The sequence below is a fragment of the Phoenix dactylifera genome, unplaced genomic scaffold (genome assembly GCF_009389715.1).
Source record: "Phoenix dactylifera cultivar Barhee BC4 unplaced genomic scaffold, palm_55x_up_171113_PBpolish2nd_filt_p 002244F, whole genome shotgun sequence".
Lineage (NCBI taxonomy): Eukaryota > Viridiplantae > Streptophyta > Magnoliopsida > Arecales > Arecaceae > Phoenix > Phoenix dactylifera.
Window position 1 is genome coordinate 1 of NW_024069500.1, and position 16,006 is coordinate 16,006.

The 16,006-nt window shown below is 52.6% G+C and overlaps 1 protein-coding gene and 1 long non-coding RNA gene across 2 annotated transcripts; both read right to left on the reverse strand.

The window, feature by feature from the left end:
- Window positions 1–2,952: 2,952 nt before the first annotated feature.
- On the reverse strand, window positions 2,953–3,490 carry LOC120109476. The gene is made up of 2 exons (XR_005510355.1): window positions 3,337–3,490; window positions 2,953–3,254 (listed from the first exon to the last, which is right to left on the reverse strand). It is a non-coding gene; the product is annotated as an uncharacterized LOC120109476 (long non-coding RNA).
- Window positions 3,491–12,903: 9,413 nt separating this feature from the next.
- On the reverse strand, window positions 12,904–13,683 carry LOC120109477 (uncharacterized protein Mb2253c-like). Its single transcript, XM_039123231.1, has one exon. The coding sequence runs from the start codon at window positions 13,681–13,683 to the stop codon at window positions 12,904–12,906; it is 780 nt and encodes a 259-aa protein (XP_038979159.1).
- Window positions 13,684–16,006: the final 2,323 nt, after the last annotated feature.

Sequence of the window (16,006 nt, forward strand, 5' to 3'; positions counted from 1 at the left end):
TTTTCCACTGCTTTCAGCCGGTCCTCGGCCTTCGCCAGAAGCCCCGCCTGTTCCTTGTAGCACTCCTCCAGACGGATCATGTACTGGGCGAGCTAAGAAATAGGAAAAATAAGGGAGTCAGGCGGAGAACAACAGAGCCAATAAATGGTGAAAAGCGGCCAGAAGAACACTCACCGACATGAGACAGACACAGCTGGCAGCCCCAACGTCAGAGACCTCCAACTCCCGGACCCGCCGACGGTCCTTCTCCAGCAGCACTGTTTCGATGAGATTTCGGGCGCCATCGGTAGTGAAGGCAGACCCCGATTTCTCCCCAGAGCCGGACGGTGGTTCTGCAGCCTTACCCCTATCCATCGCCTGGGGAAGAGTCCGGCCGATCGCGCTCGGGGCGGGGGTCACCCCAGGAATTGATAGGGTCCCGCTCGGTCGGGGCCTCGGCGCGTCCCTCCTCGAGTCATCAGGAGCCGACCGAGTCGAAGGCCGGGTCGGGGACCGATCACGTCCGACCCGTCCGTCTCGGGCAGGCTCGGATGATACCTCCGGAGTAGCGGCAATCTTACCACCGGAGGGCTGATACAGCGTCAGCTGCCGGTCCGTGCCCACGACGTCTCCCTGATCGGTGGGCCCGGACTCGTCGGTCGGCGTCGGAGGCACCTCCTTACGGGACTTCTTCGCCGGTGGGGCCCCGCTCGGAAGAGCTCGTTTCCTCCTCTGGGCTGCTTCCAGCAGGGACGCCCTACCAACAGCCTTTGTCTTCACCGACCGCATGACGTCGTCGATCTCTGCAAAAAGGACGGGATAGTCGGAGACGGAGAAACCAAAGGAAAGAACGGGACGAAAGAAGGGAAAAAGTCAAGAAAGAATCGGTGGCGGACTCACGGTCGGTGGGGACCGAGCTCAGACCGACATTCACCAAAGTATCCTCGGAAATAAGGCGGGCCACCGGGGGGAGCTGGCCCTCGGCAACCAACCCTTCAAGGCGGCCAAGCCATCGGACTCCTCCTTGACAGTCTCGATAGGCGATCGGAGACTTCATCGGGGGTCTCCCAGGTCGCCCTGATTTCCCAAGAGGGATCTGCATCAACAAAAAAGAAGCGCTCCTTCCATTTGTGAATGGAGGTAGGAGCCTCCTTGACAAGGCCGCATCCCCGCCGCGCTGCGAAGCACCACCACCCTTTGTCCTGGGGTGGCCGCTCAGGCTGTAGAACTCCCAAAAAACATTCAGCGGTGGCGGGGATCTCGTGCATACGGCAGAGAACCTGGAAGACCGTCAGGGCCCGCCACGAGTTCGGCACCAGTTGCGTCGGTGCCCACTCTTAAACCCCGTAGCACCTGCATGACCAAGTCCGAAGGGGGAAAGCGGAACCCGGCCTGGAGAATGCCCTCATTGATGGCGATCTTCCCTGGAGGAGGATGGGACATCCTCTCCTCAGGCCCCGGGAGCGTGGCGTTGCAGGCCTCGGGAAGGTGGGTACCGAGCCACGAGTCTGTCTAAGTCTGTGGCGACCAGCTCCGACTTAATTTGGTCTGCCCTCACTTCGCCTATTCCTAATGGCCAATAAACCTACGGTCAGGACGGGGACAGGAAGGGGGGAAAGACCGGAGCGACTGGAGTACACTAGTATAAGAGGAGAAAGTATGGAGAGCCCTAAGCAGAAGAATGGGGAAAACTCACCGGAAAAGAGGTAAGAGCGGCTCCGAGAGCGCCAAAGGAGAAACGAGCGAACAGTCCGACGGCAGCAACAGCAGCGCAAAGGGGAAACTTGAAAATATCTGTAAAGAAGAAGACGGACGGGGAAAGGCCCCCGATTAAATAGGCGGAAAGGGCAAGTGACGCCTCAATGACGCCAGAGGACGCCTGGCTGCCGAAGGGTCGCTCGCGCCCCAAAGGCGAATCGACACCATTAAGGAAGGATGTTCCGCCGAAATCCTCAGACTGCCGGGGTCAGCAATAACCGCCATACGCCATAAAAAGGGCGGGGAGCTCGAAGCGCGCGCGCCTCTCCGAGGAACGGCGGCAATTCCGAAACATCACTCCCTTCACCTGTTCCCCTTCTGGTTCCAGGCTCGGAAGTGGGGGCTACTGTTACGGGGGAAATAAGCCGCCATGCCCCACGTGACCGGCACGCGCGCCCAGGAAGACTACGGCTGCCCTTTGACCCAGCGCTCCGACCCCAAGTCAGACATCCTCGGCTCCGCAGCCCGACCCCGAGTCGGCTGCCCTTTGATCCAGCAATCCGACCCCGAGTCGGATATCCTCGGCTCCGCAGCCCGACCCCGAGTCGGCTGCCCTTTGATCCAGCAATCCGACCCCGAGTCGGATATCCTCGGCTCCGCAGCCCGACCCCGAGTCGGCTGCCCCTTGATCCAGCGCTCCGACCCCGAGTCGGAGATCTCTTGATAACGACAGGCTATTCCCCAGAGGCACGCCGCGGCCTCCTGCTCCACTACTCCCTGCAACGGCCGTATCCGATGCTGCTCCACGATCTCCTGCATCAGCCGTACAAAGCGGAGCCCCACTATGCCCTGACGTGGCCGTACCCGGTGCTGCTCCACGACGCCCTGTAACGGCCATGTCAGTGGCCACACCATCGTGCCCCACGATAACGAACCCCCCTGAGAGACCCCCCAGCCAGGTATATATGCGGCTGGGGGGAGAAAGGGGGGAGGTGAGCAATATCTCCCAGAGCACTCTCTTACTTGCGATTATTACCCCTCCTCCTCCTCCAATCTCCTCTGACTTGACCGTCGGAGGGCCATCACCACCTTGGTGGTGGTGCAAGGCTTGTTTGCAGGTTTCTTGGCGGAAGGTGGAGCGCAACCAACACCAACCAAGACAACTCAGACGGAACCCCGTTCACACCGCAGTGCCAATCGTTCTCGGTTTGGACCACCAGCAACAGATTTCATAACCAACTTTAGTAGGTTAATGCTAGTGAATAGAATAAAAAGTATTCGAAGCATAAAAAACTGAACTTTATTTTACTTTTAAATATTTAAGGTTTATAACTAGAAGTTCACAAATAACCATAACTAAGATGATCATTTTTGTTGTGGCCAGTCAGGTTCATCAAGTAATTAGCAATTGAAAGTTGGACAAGATCTGCATTTACAGCATCTGTAGGTAGGCACTTAAGCAGATGTCCCAAACTTCCTTATTGTGGCCCTTGAATTGCATGGACAATCTCCTCAGTTCTTGACTGGATGCCTTTAAGATACTCAACTAGGATACGCTGCTGATAAGAACCTCCTTCCTGCAAACAAGATTGATACAGTACTACAGTACATAAGCATTTGAAAGCATCAGAGAGTAAAAGTCAAGGTTATGAATTTTACTGTTCGAATTAAGATCCGCTCTATTCGTTTCTTAATAACAGCATAAAATTCCTCAGGTGAAACTTCTCCTTTTCCAACACTGAGTCCATTGATCAATAACATATTCCAATTGTCTTCAGGGGCTGCATTTTGATGACAATGCACAAGTCAATGCAGATCAAGAAAAAATACAATGAGGAAGAGGATAGAGCATTTTATCCAAAGATTAACTTTATAATCTGCATCGTAGGTAGATGCAATGGCAGAGATTGGATAATAAGCACTCATTCTTCACTACTTTCAGATATCTATGTTCTTCATGTTCCTAAGTTTCCATTAACATTTTTGTTTTTTTTTATACCATTGCACAATCCCAATATTCTTCTTTTGATTCTTATTAATGCATTCTGAAAAGATAATTGAGACTGGTCATCAACTTGGTGGATCCTACTACACGGATCATTGTTCTCTTTAGCCTTCCCTGGATTGTTGGCACTTTATGCTAGACTACCAACTTTGCACTACAGCATGGTGTCATTTTTATTTATAATCCCCCTGCATTTGCTGTAAAAGCTTACTCATGGTTGGTCTCATGTCAGAAAATCATGAATGATTATTCTAAATTTACTTGGCTTCCCTTCTACATACTGAATCTAAAGTTACAGGAAACTATACTGATTTCACAACTATTGCTCGAGTGTTTTTCCAAGACCATTAAAATTTTTGGTTAAACATGTGTCATTACTTTCTTAACGGTATACCTGACCTCAACTTTTATTTCATTTTACACAACAAAATGGCATTTTTAAGTGGAAGTGCCATTATTATCTTTAGAATGTCTACTGTTTTCTTCTTTTTTCTTTTATTCATCTCAAAAGAAAAGCTGACAGTGTCTTCTGCCATGAGCTTTATATGGATTACAAAGTAAATGCTTTGGAGCAAAATTTGTTGTAAGAAAACCAAATTAGAGTAACGACTGTTCATTTGGCTTCATGGATGATATGGTGATGATTGCAAAAATCCAATTTATACAAAAATATTGTCATGAAATTCTCATTTTGATGCATTTCGTGAGAACTATGACTATGGTACAGTGCGCATAAGAAGCACTTTTGCTTTTTAATATAAAAAACTTCTTGATTTGGTGCATCATATTTTTATGCTTCAGTGCAAGAAATAATTCAAATATTATAAACTTGCAAATGCATTATTATAAAACTACCAACTCATGTGGAAGACTGTTGATCCATAATTCTTTTCCCTTTTCACTGTGTCCACAGATTTAAAACTTTATAGTTTATAATGTAACATACAAATTGTTTGTGTTTTTTCAGCCCCATCCGAATGAGTGCTAGGGAACTTGGAGGTCCTAGCCAACTCGGTTGGCTGGCGAAGAAAGGTGTCAAGTCTTCAATAGTAATGAGGTTGGTGTACGCAGGCGTGCAAACGACATCCGATCAACCGGAAAGATGGTGATGAGGATCGAAGGGATGATAGAGAGTAGCATAGGTGCAGGTGCCTGGACTTTCAAGAACTTTTGCCACCATCACAATATCATTTGAAGGTGGATAAGGAGGTGTAGGGCTTGCTACGGTAAGGGTGCAGTGTTGGTCCATAGTAGAAAGCTAAGTTACGCCTACTCATAGGATAAAAGGTAAGAGTAAAACTAAAATAAAGATAAATATACATTAGATTGATTATCCAAGGATCCTTATACAGACTATAAATTTATTATTTAAACTAAAATAAAATAATTGCCAACTTTGATTTTTGGATGTTGCAAAATGCCTTGAAAATTGCAAAATGAGGGAAGATTATGCCAAAATTTTTAATTTTGGCATGATTTCATGATATGTTGTAGATCTATGGATGATCTACACAATCACACAAAAATTTTTATATTTTGGATTATATATTTTTTAAAAATTAAAAAAAATATAAATTGGATTAAAAAATTCAAAAAAAGATGATAAAATCAGAATCATATTTAGGAGTATGCAAGCTACTCTCCAGAAAAATTTGGTATTTTTTTATTTAAGTTTTTAAGGCAATCATGCGCATAGTGGCCTAGGCCTAAATTTTTAAAAAAATTGAGAAATAAGTAGCCTTTAATGCATGCCCACGGGCCTAAAAAATTATATGTAGCATCCATGGTAGGGTTCTACATAGATCTGAGATCAAATTAGTTTTTTAAAATATTTATATTTAAAAATTATTTTTTTATTTAAAAAATTATTAAAATTATATAATTAATACCAAAAATTATGAAAAATTAGTGGTATGTATTATCTATTTCAAAAGTATTTTCTGAAGTAAAAAATATATTTTTTCAAATTATGGTATTTATGTATTAGATAAATCAGATGTATTTTCTAAAATAAAAAATATTTTTTGAACGTAATAAAATTTTGATATTTTTAAATAATTGATAAATTGACATACTTGATAAATTTGCAAGAATGGAACCATAAAAAAAAAGGAGCTAGAGTGTGATATGGGTTAGCTAGAGTGTGACGTACTATTGGGCCGTACTATGGTGTATGATCCATACTATCCATAATCCACATGAGGATCCTTGATCATCCATGTTGCTGGAAATTGGACCCGGGGGCGGCCGTCGGCTGAGGAGGAGGAGCTTCGGTGAACTCTGGCGGGCAGCGATCTGTCGGCGGGCGGCGTCCTCCGTGGAGCAGGGACCTGCAAAAAGCCGGTGGCCGGGGTTTCCGGCGCCGGCCCTCCGACGCTTAAGTCAGTGGGGGGCTTAGATTAGGAGGAGAGAATATAGATGTGTTCTGTTCTGTTTTTTCTTGTTCCACCCCCCGCACTAAGAAGGAGGGGCTCCTTTTTATAGGGGGGTCGGATTACCTGTGATGTGATGAGGCGAGGTCGCCGTACGACTTAGCACGTCGCTCGAGTTAGTGCATGATCAGACGAATTAATGCCTTGATGTCGGAGATGAGGTCGGGATCAGAGAGTTGTCACGGCTGACTGGACACTGCCGAGCCGATTTGCCGTGTGAGGACTGAGGATCCGTAGACAATAGGAGCCACGCGCTTTAATTGTTGAGCAAGCCGGAGACATACATTAATTGTTGAGTGAGTCGGGGGTTTGCAGAGGGCATGCACATTAAATGCCGGAGGCGGTGGCAGGGTATGGCCCCTGACTGGACTTCGGCGGGACGCAACCGTGGTAGGTGGGCGTCGAGATCGGACTTCCGAGGTCGGGGGTTCTTTGGGTCGGATGTTCCGGAGTCGGGCACCAAGCTCGGCCGCCCGAGGTCGGCCGTCATCGGCAAGGTCCTCATGCACTTGGGGGGGGAAGCTACGCTTCTCCAACACTACCCCCGACTTCCGAGTTCGAGCAGCTCGCGAGCTCGGACGCGGGAAGTAGAAGTCTTTATTAGGGTAACTGAGATCGAGGAGAGTTGAACTATGTCGGCGCCCTCACGCATTTTGAAGCATTTATAGCGGGGGGTTGCGTCCTTTGGCCCCCCGTGATCGTTCCGTATGGCGAACTTATGATGGGGTCCCGGGACCCGATGGGGTGGCTACTCGATCTTACAGTCGAGGCGTCTTCCCTAGGTAAGTATGCTGCGTCGATCCACGAGGCGGACACGTGGTGCGATCTGGAGGTTTATTGGGTCGATTGCTTTGATGTCGGGCGTTGGATCAGCCGCTCGGGATTTAAAGCCGAGCCGGTAGTCCGGGATCGTGGATCAGGCCAATTACTCGAGGTCGGGCGCATTTAATTTCATATCGGTCGAACGGGGATTTGGGAGGCTAAAATCACATCGGCGCTCCACGTGTCCCAGGGCTTCTTGAATGAGGGGAGCGGGGGCGACGCCTGCTCGCCTTTCGAAACGATCTGGCGTAGCGGATTCATGATGAGGCTGCGAGATCCGATGGGACAGCGCCTCGGTTCTGTGTACGAGGTATCAGTCCGGAATGAATACGGTGCTTCGGCTTCCGAGGCCGACACGTGGCGTAATCCAGATGGGGGGGGGGGGTGGAAATCAAACTCGCCGATCTGAGCCGTTAGAGGGATCTATTTAAACCCCTCAAACCAGCCCTAAGAGAAGTCTTGTTCGGTTGTCTTCTCTTTTCCGCCGTTTCCACCTTCATCCTCTTTCTCAACAGAGCCTCGCCGGCGGTGCTCGGAGCGATTTCTGGCGACTCCCCCGTAGGTTTCTCTTTTGTGTTAGCTAGGGGGTTCTCCTTCTTCCTCCTGTCTTCCGTCTTTGTTGTCTTTAGGTCACTTCGTTTCTCTCCAAAATGGGTCTTGGTCCGGATGATGTCGGATCTAGTCTGTCGGGGGAGGAGCTGGAGTTAATCCGCTCCCGGTTCTTTTTCCAGCCCGGGTTTCGTCTTGAAGCTGCAGGGCCGGAAGATAGGGTGATGCGGCCGCCCCCAGTTTGGATCGCGATTCATCGCGAGACGCTTTGGGCCGGCCTGCGGTTCCCACTACATGAGTTCGTAAACAGCTTGCTGGTAGAGTACCAACTCGTTCCGGCACAGCTTGCTCCAAACTCGTGGAGGACCATAGTCGGGTTTTTGTCCCTTTGTCTCGCACATGGGATTCCGACTTCGGTGAGCGTTTTCCGCCGGTGTTTTTTGTTAAAGACAAACCCGGCGGATGGAGGGTGGCTATACTTCGCCTTTCGAGGCGGTATGTCGCTTTTCCAGGGCGCCCCTTCCTCTATTCATGAATGGAAGGGGAAATTTTTCTTCCTTGCGTCCGAGATGCCGTGGGGATTTGACCCGAGGTGGGGGCACCCCCGGCTGAAGACCCTTAATAGGCTCTCCGAGCCCTCGGCGAGGGACCAGAGGGTCCTTGACGCTTTGCAGAGCCTCGGGAAGGGGTTCAACCTGACCGAGCTCCTAAGTGAGGGCGCCTTGGCGAGCGTTGGCTTGAGTTCGGCGCGTCCCGAGGGTAAGAGTAGTCGCATTGTTTTGTCTTTGCTTTATTGTTTCTTCCCCTTACTCTTCTAACGTTGACCGGATACTTAGGAAAAATCTTTTTTGTTTCAGACATTCCCCACATGCCGACCAGCAACACATCCCTCTTCTCCCGGTTGAAAAGGCGGGAGGCCGAGGCCGGCGGGGCTATCCCCCAGCCTCGTAAGAAGTCGAAGTCGGCCGCCGCTTCTACCTCGGTCGGGACGAGAGCCCCGGAGGTGGGGGTCTCCGCAACTGCTCGAGGGCGGGCGCCGGCTGCCGGTGACGTGGGCTCAGCCGCTCCCGCCTGTCCTGCCCCTGCCGCCCAGCGGGGGGGCCGACAGTGATCCAACTACGACGTCCGGGGCCCGAGCCGAGTAGGGGCCCCGAGGTCCCCCGCTCAGACGAACCGAGTTCTTCGAGGGGCCGAAGGGAGGAATCGGCCGAGCCGGGGTCCCCACTTCTTGAGGGGAGCTCGGCCTTCCACGACGCCGACGTCGCGCGCGCCGTGTTTCGGCGCGCTATGCTTCCAGCGGACCGGGCCGAGTTCCAGAACTTATCGCTGGAAGAGATCGTCGACGGTACCTACCGCAACACCGTTCGGGTAAACTATTTTCTTAATTCTCCTTCGGCTGCTAGTGTTCATATCGTATGTTTTTTACTTACAGTTGCTTCCTCTCCTTTCTTTTGCAGCACATTCATGAAGTCGACACCCTGATGTTCATTGCTCAGGGATGTCAGGAGGAGACTCGGCGACTTAGCCGGCAGTTAGAGCCGGCCAAGAAGAGGGTCGCCGAGTTGGAGGCCGCGCTGGCCGAGGCTGAAGCGCGGAGGGAGGCGACGGAGGCCGGACGACTGGCCATCGTTGAGGAGCTCGAGGAGGAAAGGGCTGCTCATTCCTTGGCTAAGTCGGCCCTGCGCGCTTCAGAGGCGCGTCTGGCGGAGACTCAGTCCGAGGTTGCGGGCCTCAAATACGAGGGCGGGGTTTTGCGCCTGAAGGTTGAGCAGCTTGAGGCCCGAGAAAGGAGGGCGCTCGAGCGAGCCGAGCATGCCGTGGAGCTCTTCAAGGACTCGGACGAGTTCCGCGACATGCTGGAGGAGGAGACCGTGGATGGGTTCCTCCGTAGCTTCGAGAACTTTCGGAGGCAGATGACTCGGTTCTGCCCCCAGTTCGATCTTTCGACGGTTCGTCCGAGGATGGGGTTGGGCGCCGACTCCGATGACGAAGTTCCCGCTGCCCTCGCGTCTGAGGAGGAGTCTGCCGAGGCCGAGGCGGACGTGGCCGCGCTGGTGGTGACAGAGGCTTACCCTCGTGGAATCGCCAGGGGGCACTCCCGAGGTGCCCACCGAGGTCCCTGCCGCAGACCCCGAGCCCGCGTCTACCGAAGGCCCCCAGGTCATTGCCATAAATGACCCCGAGGGTGATGCCGACACAACTGCCGCCCCTTAGGACTTAGATTTTTACCTTCCTGTCATTGTGAATGAGGTCGGCCTTCAAATTTGTCGAACGGTCGACCTCCAATTTTGTACTCAGCCTTCCGGCACTTTGTTAATGTAAAATTTTCTTTCGCCATTCTGCGCTTACTATTTTTCTTTTATTTTCTTCGGTGGTAGGCGAGGTCGGTACTTCAACTTTTACCGACCTTCAAATTTGTATCTTAGCCCTTGGGGCTGCTTATCAATGAAAGCATGTTTCTTGGCTATGTATTTTGCTTTTCTTTCCTCTAACTCATTTAAGTGTTGGGAAGTTTGGACTCTGAGCTTGGACTCTGGGAAGTTTTATCAAGTCCTGGAGCTCGGATTTGGAGCTCGCAGGGGTCGCCAAGTTTGGCTTTTGGATTTCTGGGGCACGAGGCTCGGGCCTCGGGCCCCCGAGATAGACCTCGTTAGACTTGCATAGGTCGCTATTGGGGTATCCGGCCAAGCTTTTGAGTTTGGCCTTTTTGGGGCGTAGGCCCATGAAAAGTGTTAGGGTCGTTCCCCGAAGGGGATCGTGAGCCAATAGCCGAACTACCATTGGGGCTTTCATGGTTATTGCCCTCGGGCTCCGCCGGGGTTCTGGCGAGCGGAGTCGGAACCTGTAGAAAGTGCCCTGGCCTTCTCGAACTCGATCCGCTCACCCGTGGTCGAGGTCATCTTCACAGGTCAAAGTGAATGCCTCAATGTATGAGGGCCGAACCAGGCCCTTATTCAAAAAGGTTTGTATGCTTTGTCAGGGGGTCACCGGTAGAAGGATCGTGGGCGAGGTCGGTGAGACCTCGGTCTTGGATCAACTTGTAGGGGCGACCCAGCCTTGGCCGGGATAGGGTCCCGATCCCATTCGGGATTTCGCCGGCAATACATAAGTAAATGAATGTGATAAGGCGGGTGTCAAGCGGGGTGTACCTCTTGCACCTTTGAGATCGCGCACTTCGTAGTGGAGTAGATCGCTTCGTTTCCTAGCCAGCCTTCAGAGTCACCCTTCAGCTTGGGGTATTTCGGGAATACCGACTGAATCGGGAGATATTGTCGTTGTCGAAAGCTTTCGCGGACGTTATTCCGTCGCCGCTATCGAACGTTCCGGAGGACCGTCAGGTCGCTGTCCCCGGCCCCCTCGGATCGCGGGGGTGTGAGCTCGTTGTTAGTCTGGCGGTACCTCCCGAGGTCGAGGGAGTTTGGAACTCTACGGTCGACTCACGGGGCATCCCGACCTTGGTCGAGGTATCGAGCGCGAGGCCGAGGGAGCTCGGGCTTACTATCAACTTGGCGTCGCTTTTCGAGGTCGAGGGAGTTTGGATCTCTACGGTCGACACTCGGGGCATCTCAAACTCAGTTGAGGGATCATACACGAAATCGAAGGGTCTGGGGCCGCACTCTCGATCCGTGATGCTTTCCGAGGTCGAGGGAGTTTGGGACTCTACGGTCGACACTCGGGGCATCCCGACCTTAGTCGAGGAGTCGTGCGCCAGGTCGAGGGGTCTAGGAACGCTCTGTCGACCTGCGACGCTTTCCGAGGTCGAGGGAGTTTGGGACTCTACGGTCGACACTCGGGGCATCCCGACCTTAGTCGAGGAGTCGTGCGCGAGGTCGAGGGGTCTGGGAACGCTCTGTCGACCTGTGACGCTTCCCGAGGTCGAGGGAGTTCGAGACTCTACGGTCGACACTCGGGGCATCCCGACCTTAGTCGAGGAGTCGTGCGCCAGGTCGAGGGGTCTGGGAACGCTCTGTCGACCTGCGACGCTTTCCGACGTCGAGGGAGTTTGAGACTCTACGGTCGACACTTGGAGCATCCCAACCTTAGTCGAGGTATCGAGTGCGAGGACGAGGGATCTCGGGCTCGCTATCAACTTGGCGTCGCTTTCCGAGGTCGAGGGAGTTTGGGTCTCTACGGTCGACACCCGGGGCGTCCGGCCTTAGCCGGGGTATCTGAGGATTACAAACGACCCAACATTAGAGAAGACATAATCATATTTGTTGCGAGGAAGCAAATCGTTATAAAGAGGAGACAGGATTCATATTCCTGATCACCCAAAACCCCTTGGGGCCTTATTGATAATACATCCGTAGATTCTCGGAGTTCCAGCTTCACGGGATAGGGGTTCCCTCAAGAGATTTCAACTTGTACGCTCCGGGTCGCTGCACTCGAGCGATTTGATACGGTCCTTCCCAATTTGGGGTGAGCTTTCCTTGCTTGGTTGGCTGAGAAGCTTCGGCTCTCCTGAGGACGAGGTCCCCCACCTTGAAGAGCTTGGGCTTGACTCTGGAGTTGTAGTACTGGGCCGTTTTCTGCTGATACCTTGCCATGCGGATCCGGGCGACCTCTCGTGTCTCTTCGACGAGGTCCAAATTATTCCTGAGCCGGGAAGAATTGGAGTCGGCGTCGTAGTGCTCCACTCTTGAGGAGGGGAGGCCGATCTCCAGCGGGATAACGACCTCCGTGCCGTATGCCAGGTTGAAGGGGGTCTCACCAGTGGGTAACCGGAACGTAGTCCGGTAAGCCCAGAGGACATTGTACAAGTCCTCGACCCATTGTCCTTTGGACCGATCAAGTCTAGCCTTGAGCCCCTGCAAAATGGTACGATCTGTTACCTTGGTTTCTCCATTTGTCTGCGGATGGGCGACCGAGGTGAAGCGGTGATCGGTGCCGAGTTCGGAGCAGAATTCTCTGAAGTTGATGTTGTCGAATTGACGACCGTTGTCAGATATAAGGATACGGGGGAGTCCGAATCTGCAGATTATGGACTTCCAAACAAAGTCCCGCATCTTTTGCTCGGTGATCCGGGCCACAGGTTCAGCTTCGACCCACTTGGTGAAGTAGTCGATGGAGACGACCAGGAACTTTCTCTGCCCGGTGGCTAGGGGGAAGGGCCCCAGGATATCAATTCCCCACTGGGCAAATGGCCAGGGGGCAATAATTGAGGTCAGCGGGACCGAAGGTCGGCACTGAATGTTGGCATTCCGTTGACACCGGTCACACTTCCGGACGAAGTCCGTTGCGTCTTTTTGAAGCGTGGGCCAAAAATATCCTTGTCGCAGGATATTATAAGCTAGTGCCCGGCCTCCCAGATGGTTTCCACAAATTCCTTCATGGACCTCTCGGAGGGCATAGTTTGCCTCCGAGGGGCGAAGACATCTAAGAAGAGGAGAAGTAAATGACCAACGATAAAGCTTGTTCTCATATAGGACGTACCGAGGAGCTTTGACGCCTGATCCGGCGAGCCTCCAGCTCGTCGTGAGGGAGGGTCCCATCCTGGAGATAGTGGATGAGCCCGTCGATCCAGCTTGGCTCGAAGTCGATGCACATGGTCGGTTCAGGCTCCTCTGTGCTGGGCGTTTGGAGATATTCGAGTGCTGTCGTCTTGGAGAGCTCACTCATGCGGGAGGTCGCCAGCTTTGACAATTGATCCGCCCTAAGATTCTCCGTTCTGGGGATGTGCTGGATGCTGAAGGAACCTAGGGCGGATGTTAGTTCCCGCACCTTTTGGAGATATTTCTGCATCGATGGCTCCTTTGCTTCGAAGTCTCCCTGGACCTGGCTCACTATTAGCTGAGAGTCACTGAAGGCCTTCAGGTCTTCCACCTTCAGCTCCTTCGCCAATTTGAGTCCGGCAATGAGCGCCTCGTATTCTGCCTCGTTGTTTGAGGCGGGAAACTCAAGGCGCAGGGCTTGCTCAGCCACCACCCCATCCGGGCTGGTGAGGATGAGGCCGGCTCCGCTACCCCCCAAGGTCGAGGAGCCGTCCGCATGTAGGACCCATAGCGGCCTCGGGGTCTCTTCTGCGGGTGTGAGCGGCAGCTCGGGATCGTCTGGCACGGTGCACTCCACGATGAAGTCGGCAAGCACCTGAGCTTTAATGGCGGGTCTGGGGCGGTATTCAAGGTCAAACTCTCCGAGCTCAACCGCCCATTTGGCAATCCTCCCAGCACGATCCGACTTTTGCAATATTTGTTTCATAGGCTGGTTGGTTAGTATGGCTATGGTATGTGCTTGAAAATAAGGCCGGAGTCTCCGAGGTGAAATGATCAGGGCAAAAATTGTCTTCTCAAGCTTAGAATATCGGGTCTCAGCATCTCTGAGGACCCGACTGGTATAGTAGACTGGCTTCTGGAGCTTGTCCTCTTTCCGGACCAGGACTGAGCTTACTGCGACCGGGGAGACGGCCAGATATAAATAAAGAACCTCACCCCGCCGAGGCTTGGTGAGTAGTGGGGGAGAGGCCAGAAGGCGCCTGAGTTCTTCAAAGGCTTGCTGGCACTCCTCCGACCACAGGAAGTTCTTCGGCCGCTTAAGAATCTTGAAGAAAGGAAGGCAGCGCTCGGCCGATCGGGAGACAAATCTCCCCAAGGCGGCGACCCGCCCGGTGAGCCGCTGCACTTCTTTAACCATTCTTGGAGGTGTCATCTCTTGCAGCGCTCGAATTTTCTCGGGGTTAGCTTCAACTCCGCGCTGGGTTACTATGAAGCTCAGGAATTTGCCCGAGGTAACTCCGAATGTGCACTTTGCGGGGTTGAGCTTCATTTGATACTTCCGGAGTTTAGAGAATGCTTCATTAAGGTCGGCTACATGGTGTTCTGCCGTTCGGCTCTTCACCAACATATCATCCACATAGACTTCCATATTTCGGCCGATCTGGTCTTCAAAGATTTGGCTGACCAATCTTTGGTATGTGGCTCCGGCATTCTTCAACCCGAATGGCATTACTTTGTAACAATAGGTGTCCTTGTCGGTGATGAAGGCCGTCTTCTCCTCATCTTCTGGCGCCATTCGGATCTGATTGTACCCCGAGAAGGCGTCCATAAAGGTTAGCAGCTGATGTCCTGAGGTGGAATCGACGAGCTGGTCGATACTGGGGAGGGGGAAACTGTCCTTCGGGCAGGCCTTGTTCAGGTCGGTGTAGTCTACACACATGCGCCATTTCCCGTTGGCCTTCTTCACGAGGACTATATTGGCAAGCCAGTCTAGGTAGGAGACCTCCCGGATGAAGCCGGCCTCAAGGAGTTTATCCACCTCCTCGGCTGCGGCTTGCTGCCGTTCCGGGGCAGAGCCCCATTTTTTCTGTTTTACAGGCCTGCAAGTTGGCTTCACTTGGAGTCGGTGGACCATGACCTCGGGGTCGATTCCTGGTATGTCGGCGGGCGACCAGGCGAAGACATCAATATTGTCCCGTAGGAAGCTGATGAGGCGATCTCTCTCGGAGGCACCAAGGCCGGAGCCGACCTTCACAGTTAGCTCGGAAAAATTTTCCTGTAGAGGAATTTGAATAAGGAGCTCACCGGGCTTTACTTGCTTCTTCCAGAAGTCATCCCTCGCGTCCAAGGTTTCTATGGGCAGCGAGAGGCCCATTGCTTGAGTTGGCGCCTCGGCTGATGGCTCTCGCCGACTCGACTCTTCAGTTGATTGCTTTGCTTTGCAGCTCGCCATGTAGCACCGTTTAGCCATCAATTGGTTCCCACGGACCTCGCCTACTCCTTGATTGGTAGGAAATCGCATGAGTAGGTGACAAGTTGAGACCACGGCCCGAAGGGCGTTTAGCCCTGGTCGTCTGAGGATGACGTTGTAGACCGAGGGTAGGCGGACCACAAGAAAGTCCGTCCTCACCGTACTTTCTCGGGGGGCGAGACTGACCGTCACAAGAAAGCTGACCTCGCCCTCGACCGGGACCGAGTCCCCAGTAAATCCGAACAGCGGGGCATTCATTTTCCGAAGCTGGCTTCCTGTTGACCCCATTTTTTGGTAGGCGTGGTAGTACAAAACATTAGCCGAGCTTCCATTATCAACCAAGACACGCTTTACATCAAATTTATTTACAATCATAGAGATGACCACAGCGTCATCATGAGGGGTCGCAACCCCCTCCAAGTCCTCATCCGAGAATGAGATGGCTTCAGAAGTGCGCTGGCGCTTTAGGGAAATTCCTTCCTGGGCTGGCCCTCCAGCCGAGGTCCCTCCGATCACATTGATGGTGCCGGCGATGGGCCTGTTGTCATTCGGATTTCCGGGTGGTACGGCATTTTCCTCCGGCCTTCTTTCCTCACGTCGGTTCCTTATGAACCGATTGAGTACTCCGCGGCGAATGAGCGCCTCAATCTCATCTCGGAGCTGAAAACAGTCCTCCGTATCGTGCCCGCGGTTTCGGTGGAAGCGACAGTACTTCCTGGGATTACGCGAGACTCCCGTGTCCCGCATGGGAGGTGGGGGTCGGAAAAAATCCCGGCCTTCAATTTCCATCAGAATCTCGGCCCGGGGTGCGTTGATAGGAGTGTAATTTTCGTACCTC

Excerpts from the sequence above, each read along its gene's own strand:
- LOC120109477 (XM_039123231.1), bottom strand. The coding sequence starts at position 13,683 with ATGAAACAAATATTGCAAAAGTCGGATCGTGCTGGGAGGATTGCCAAA.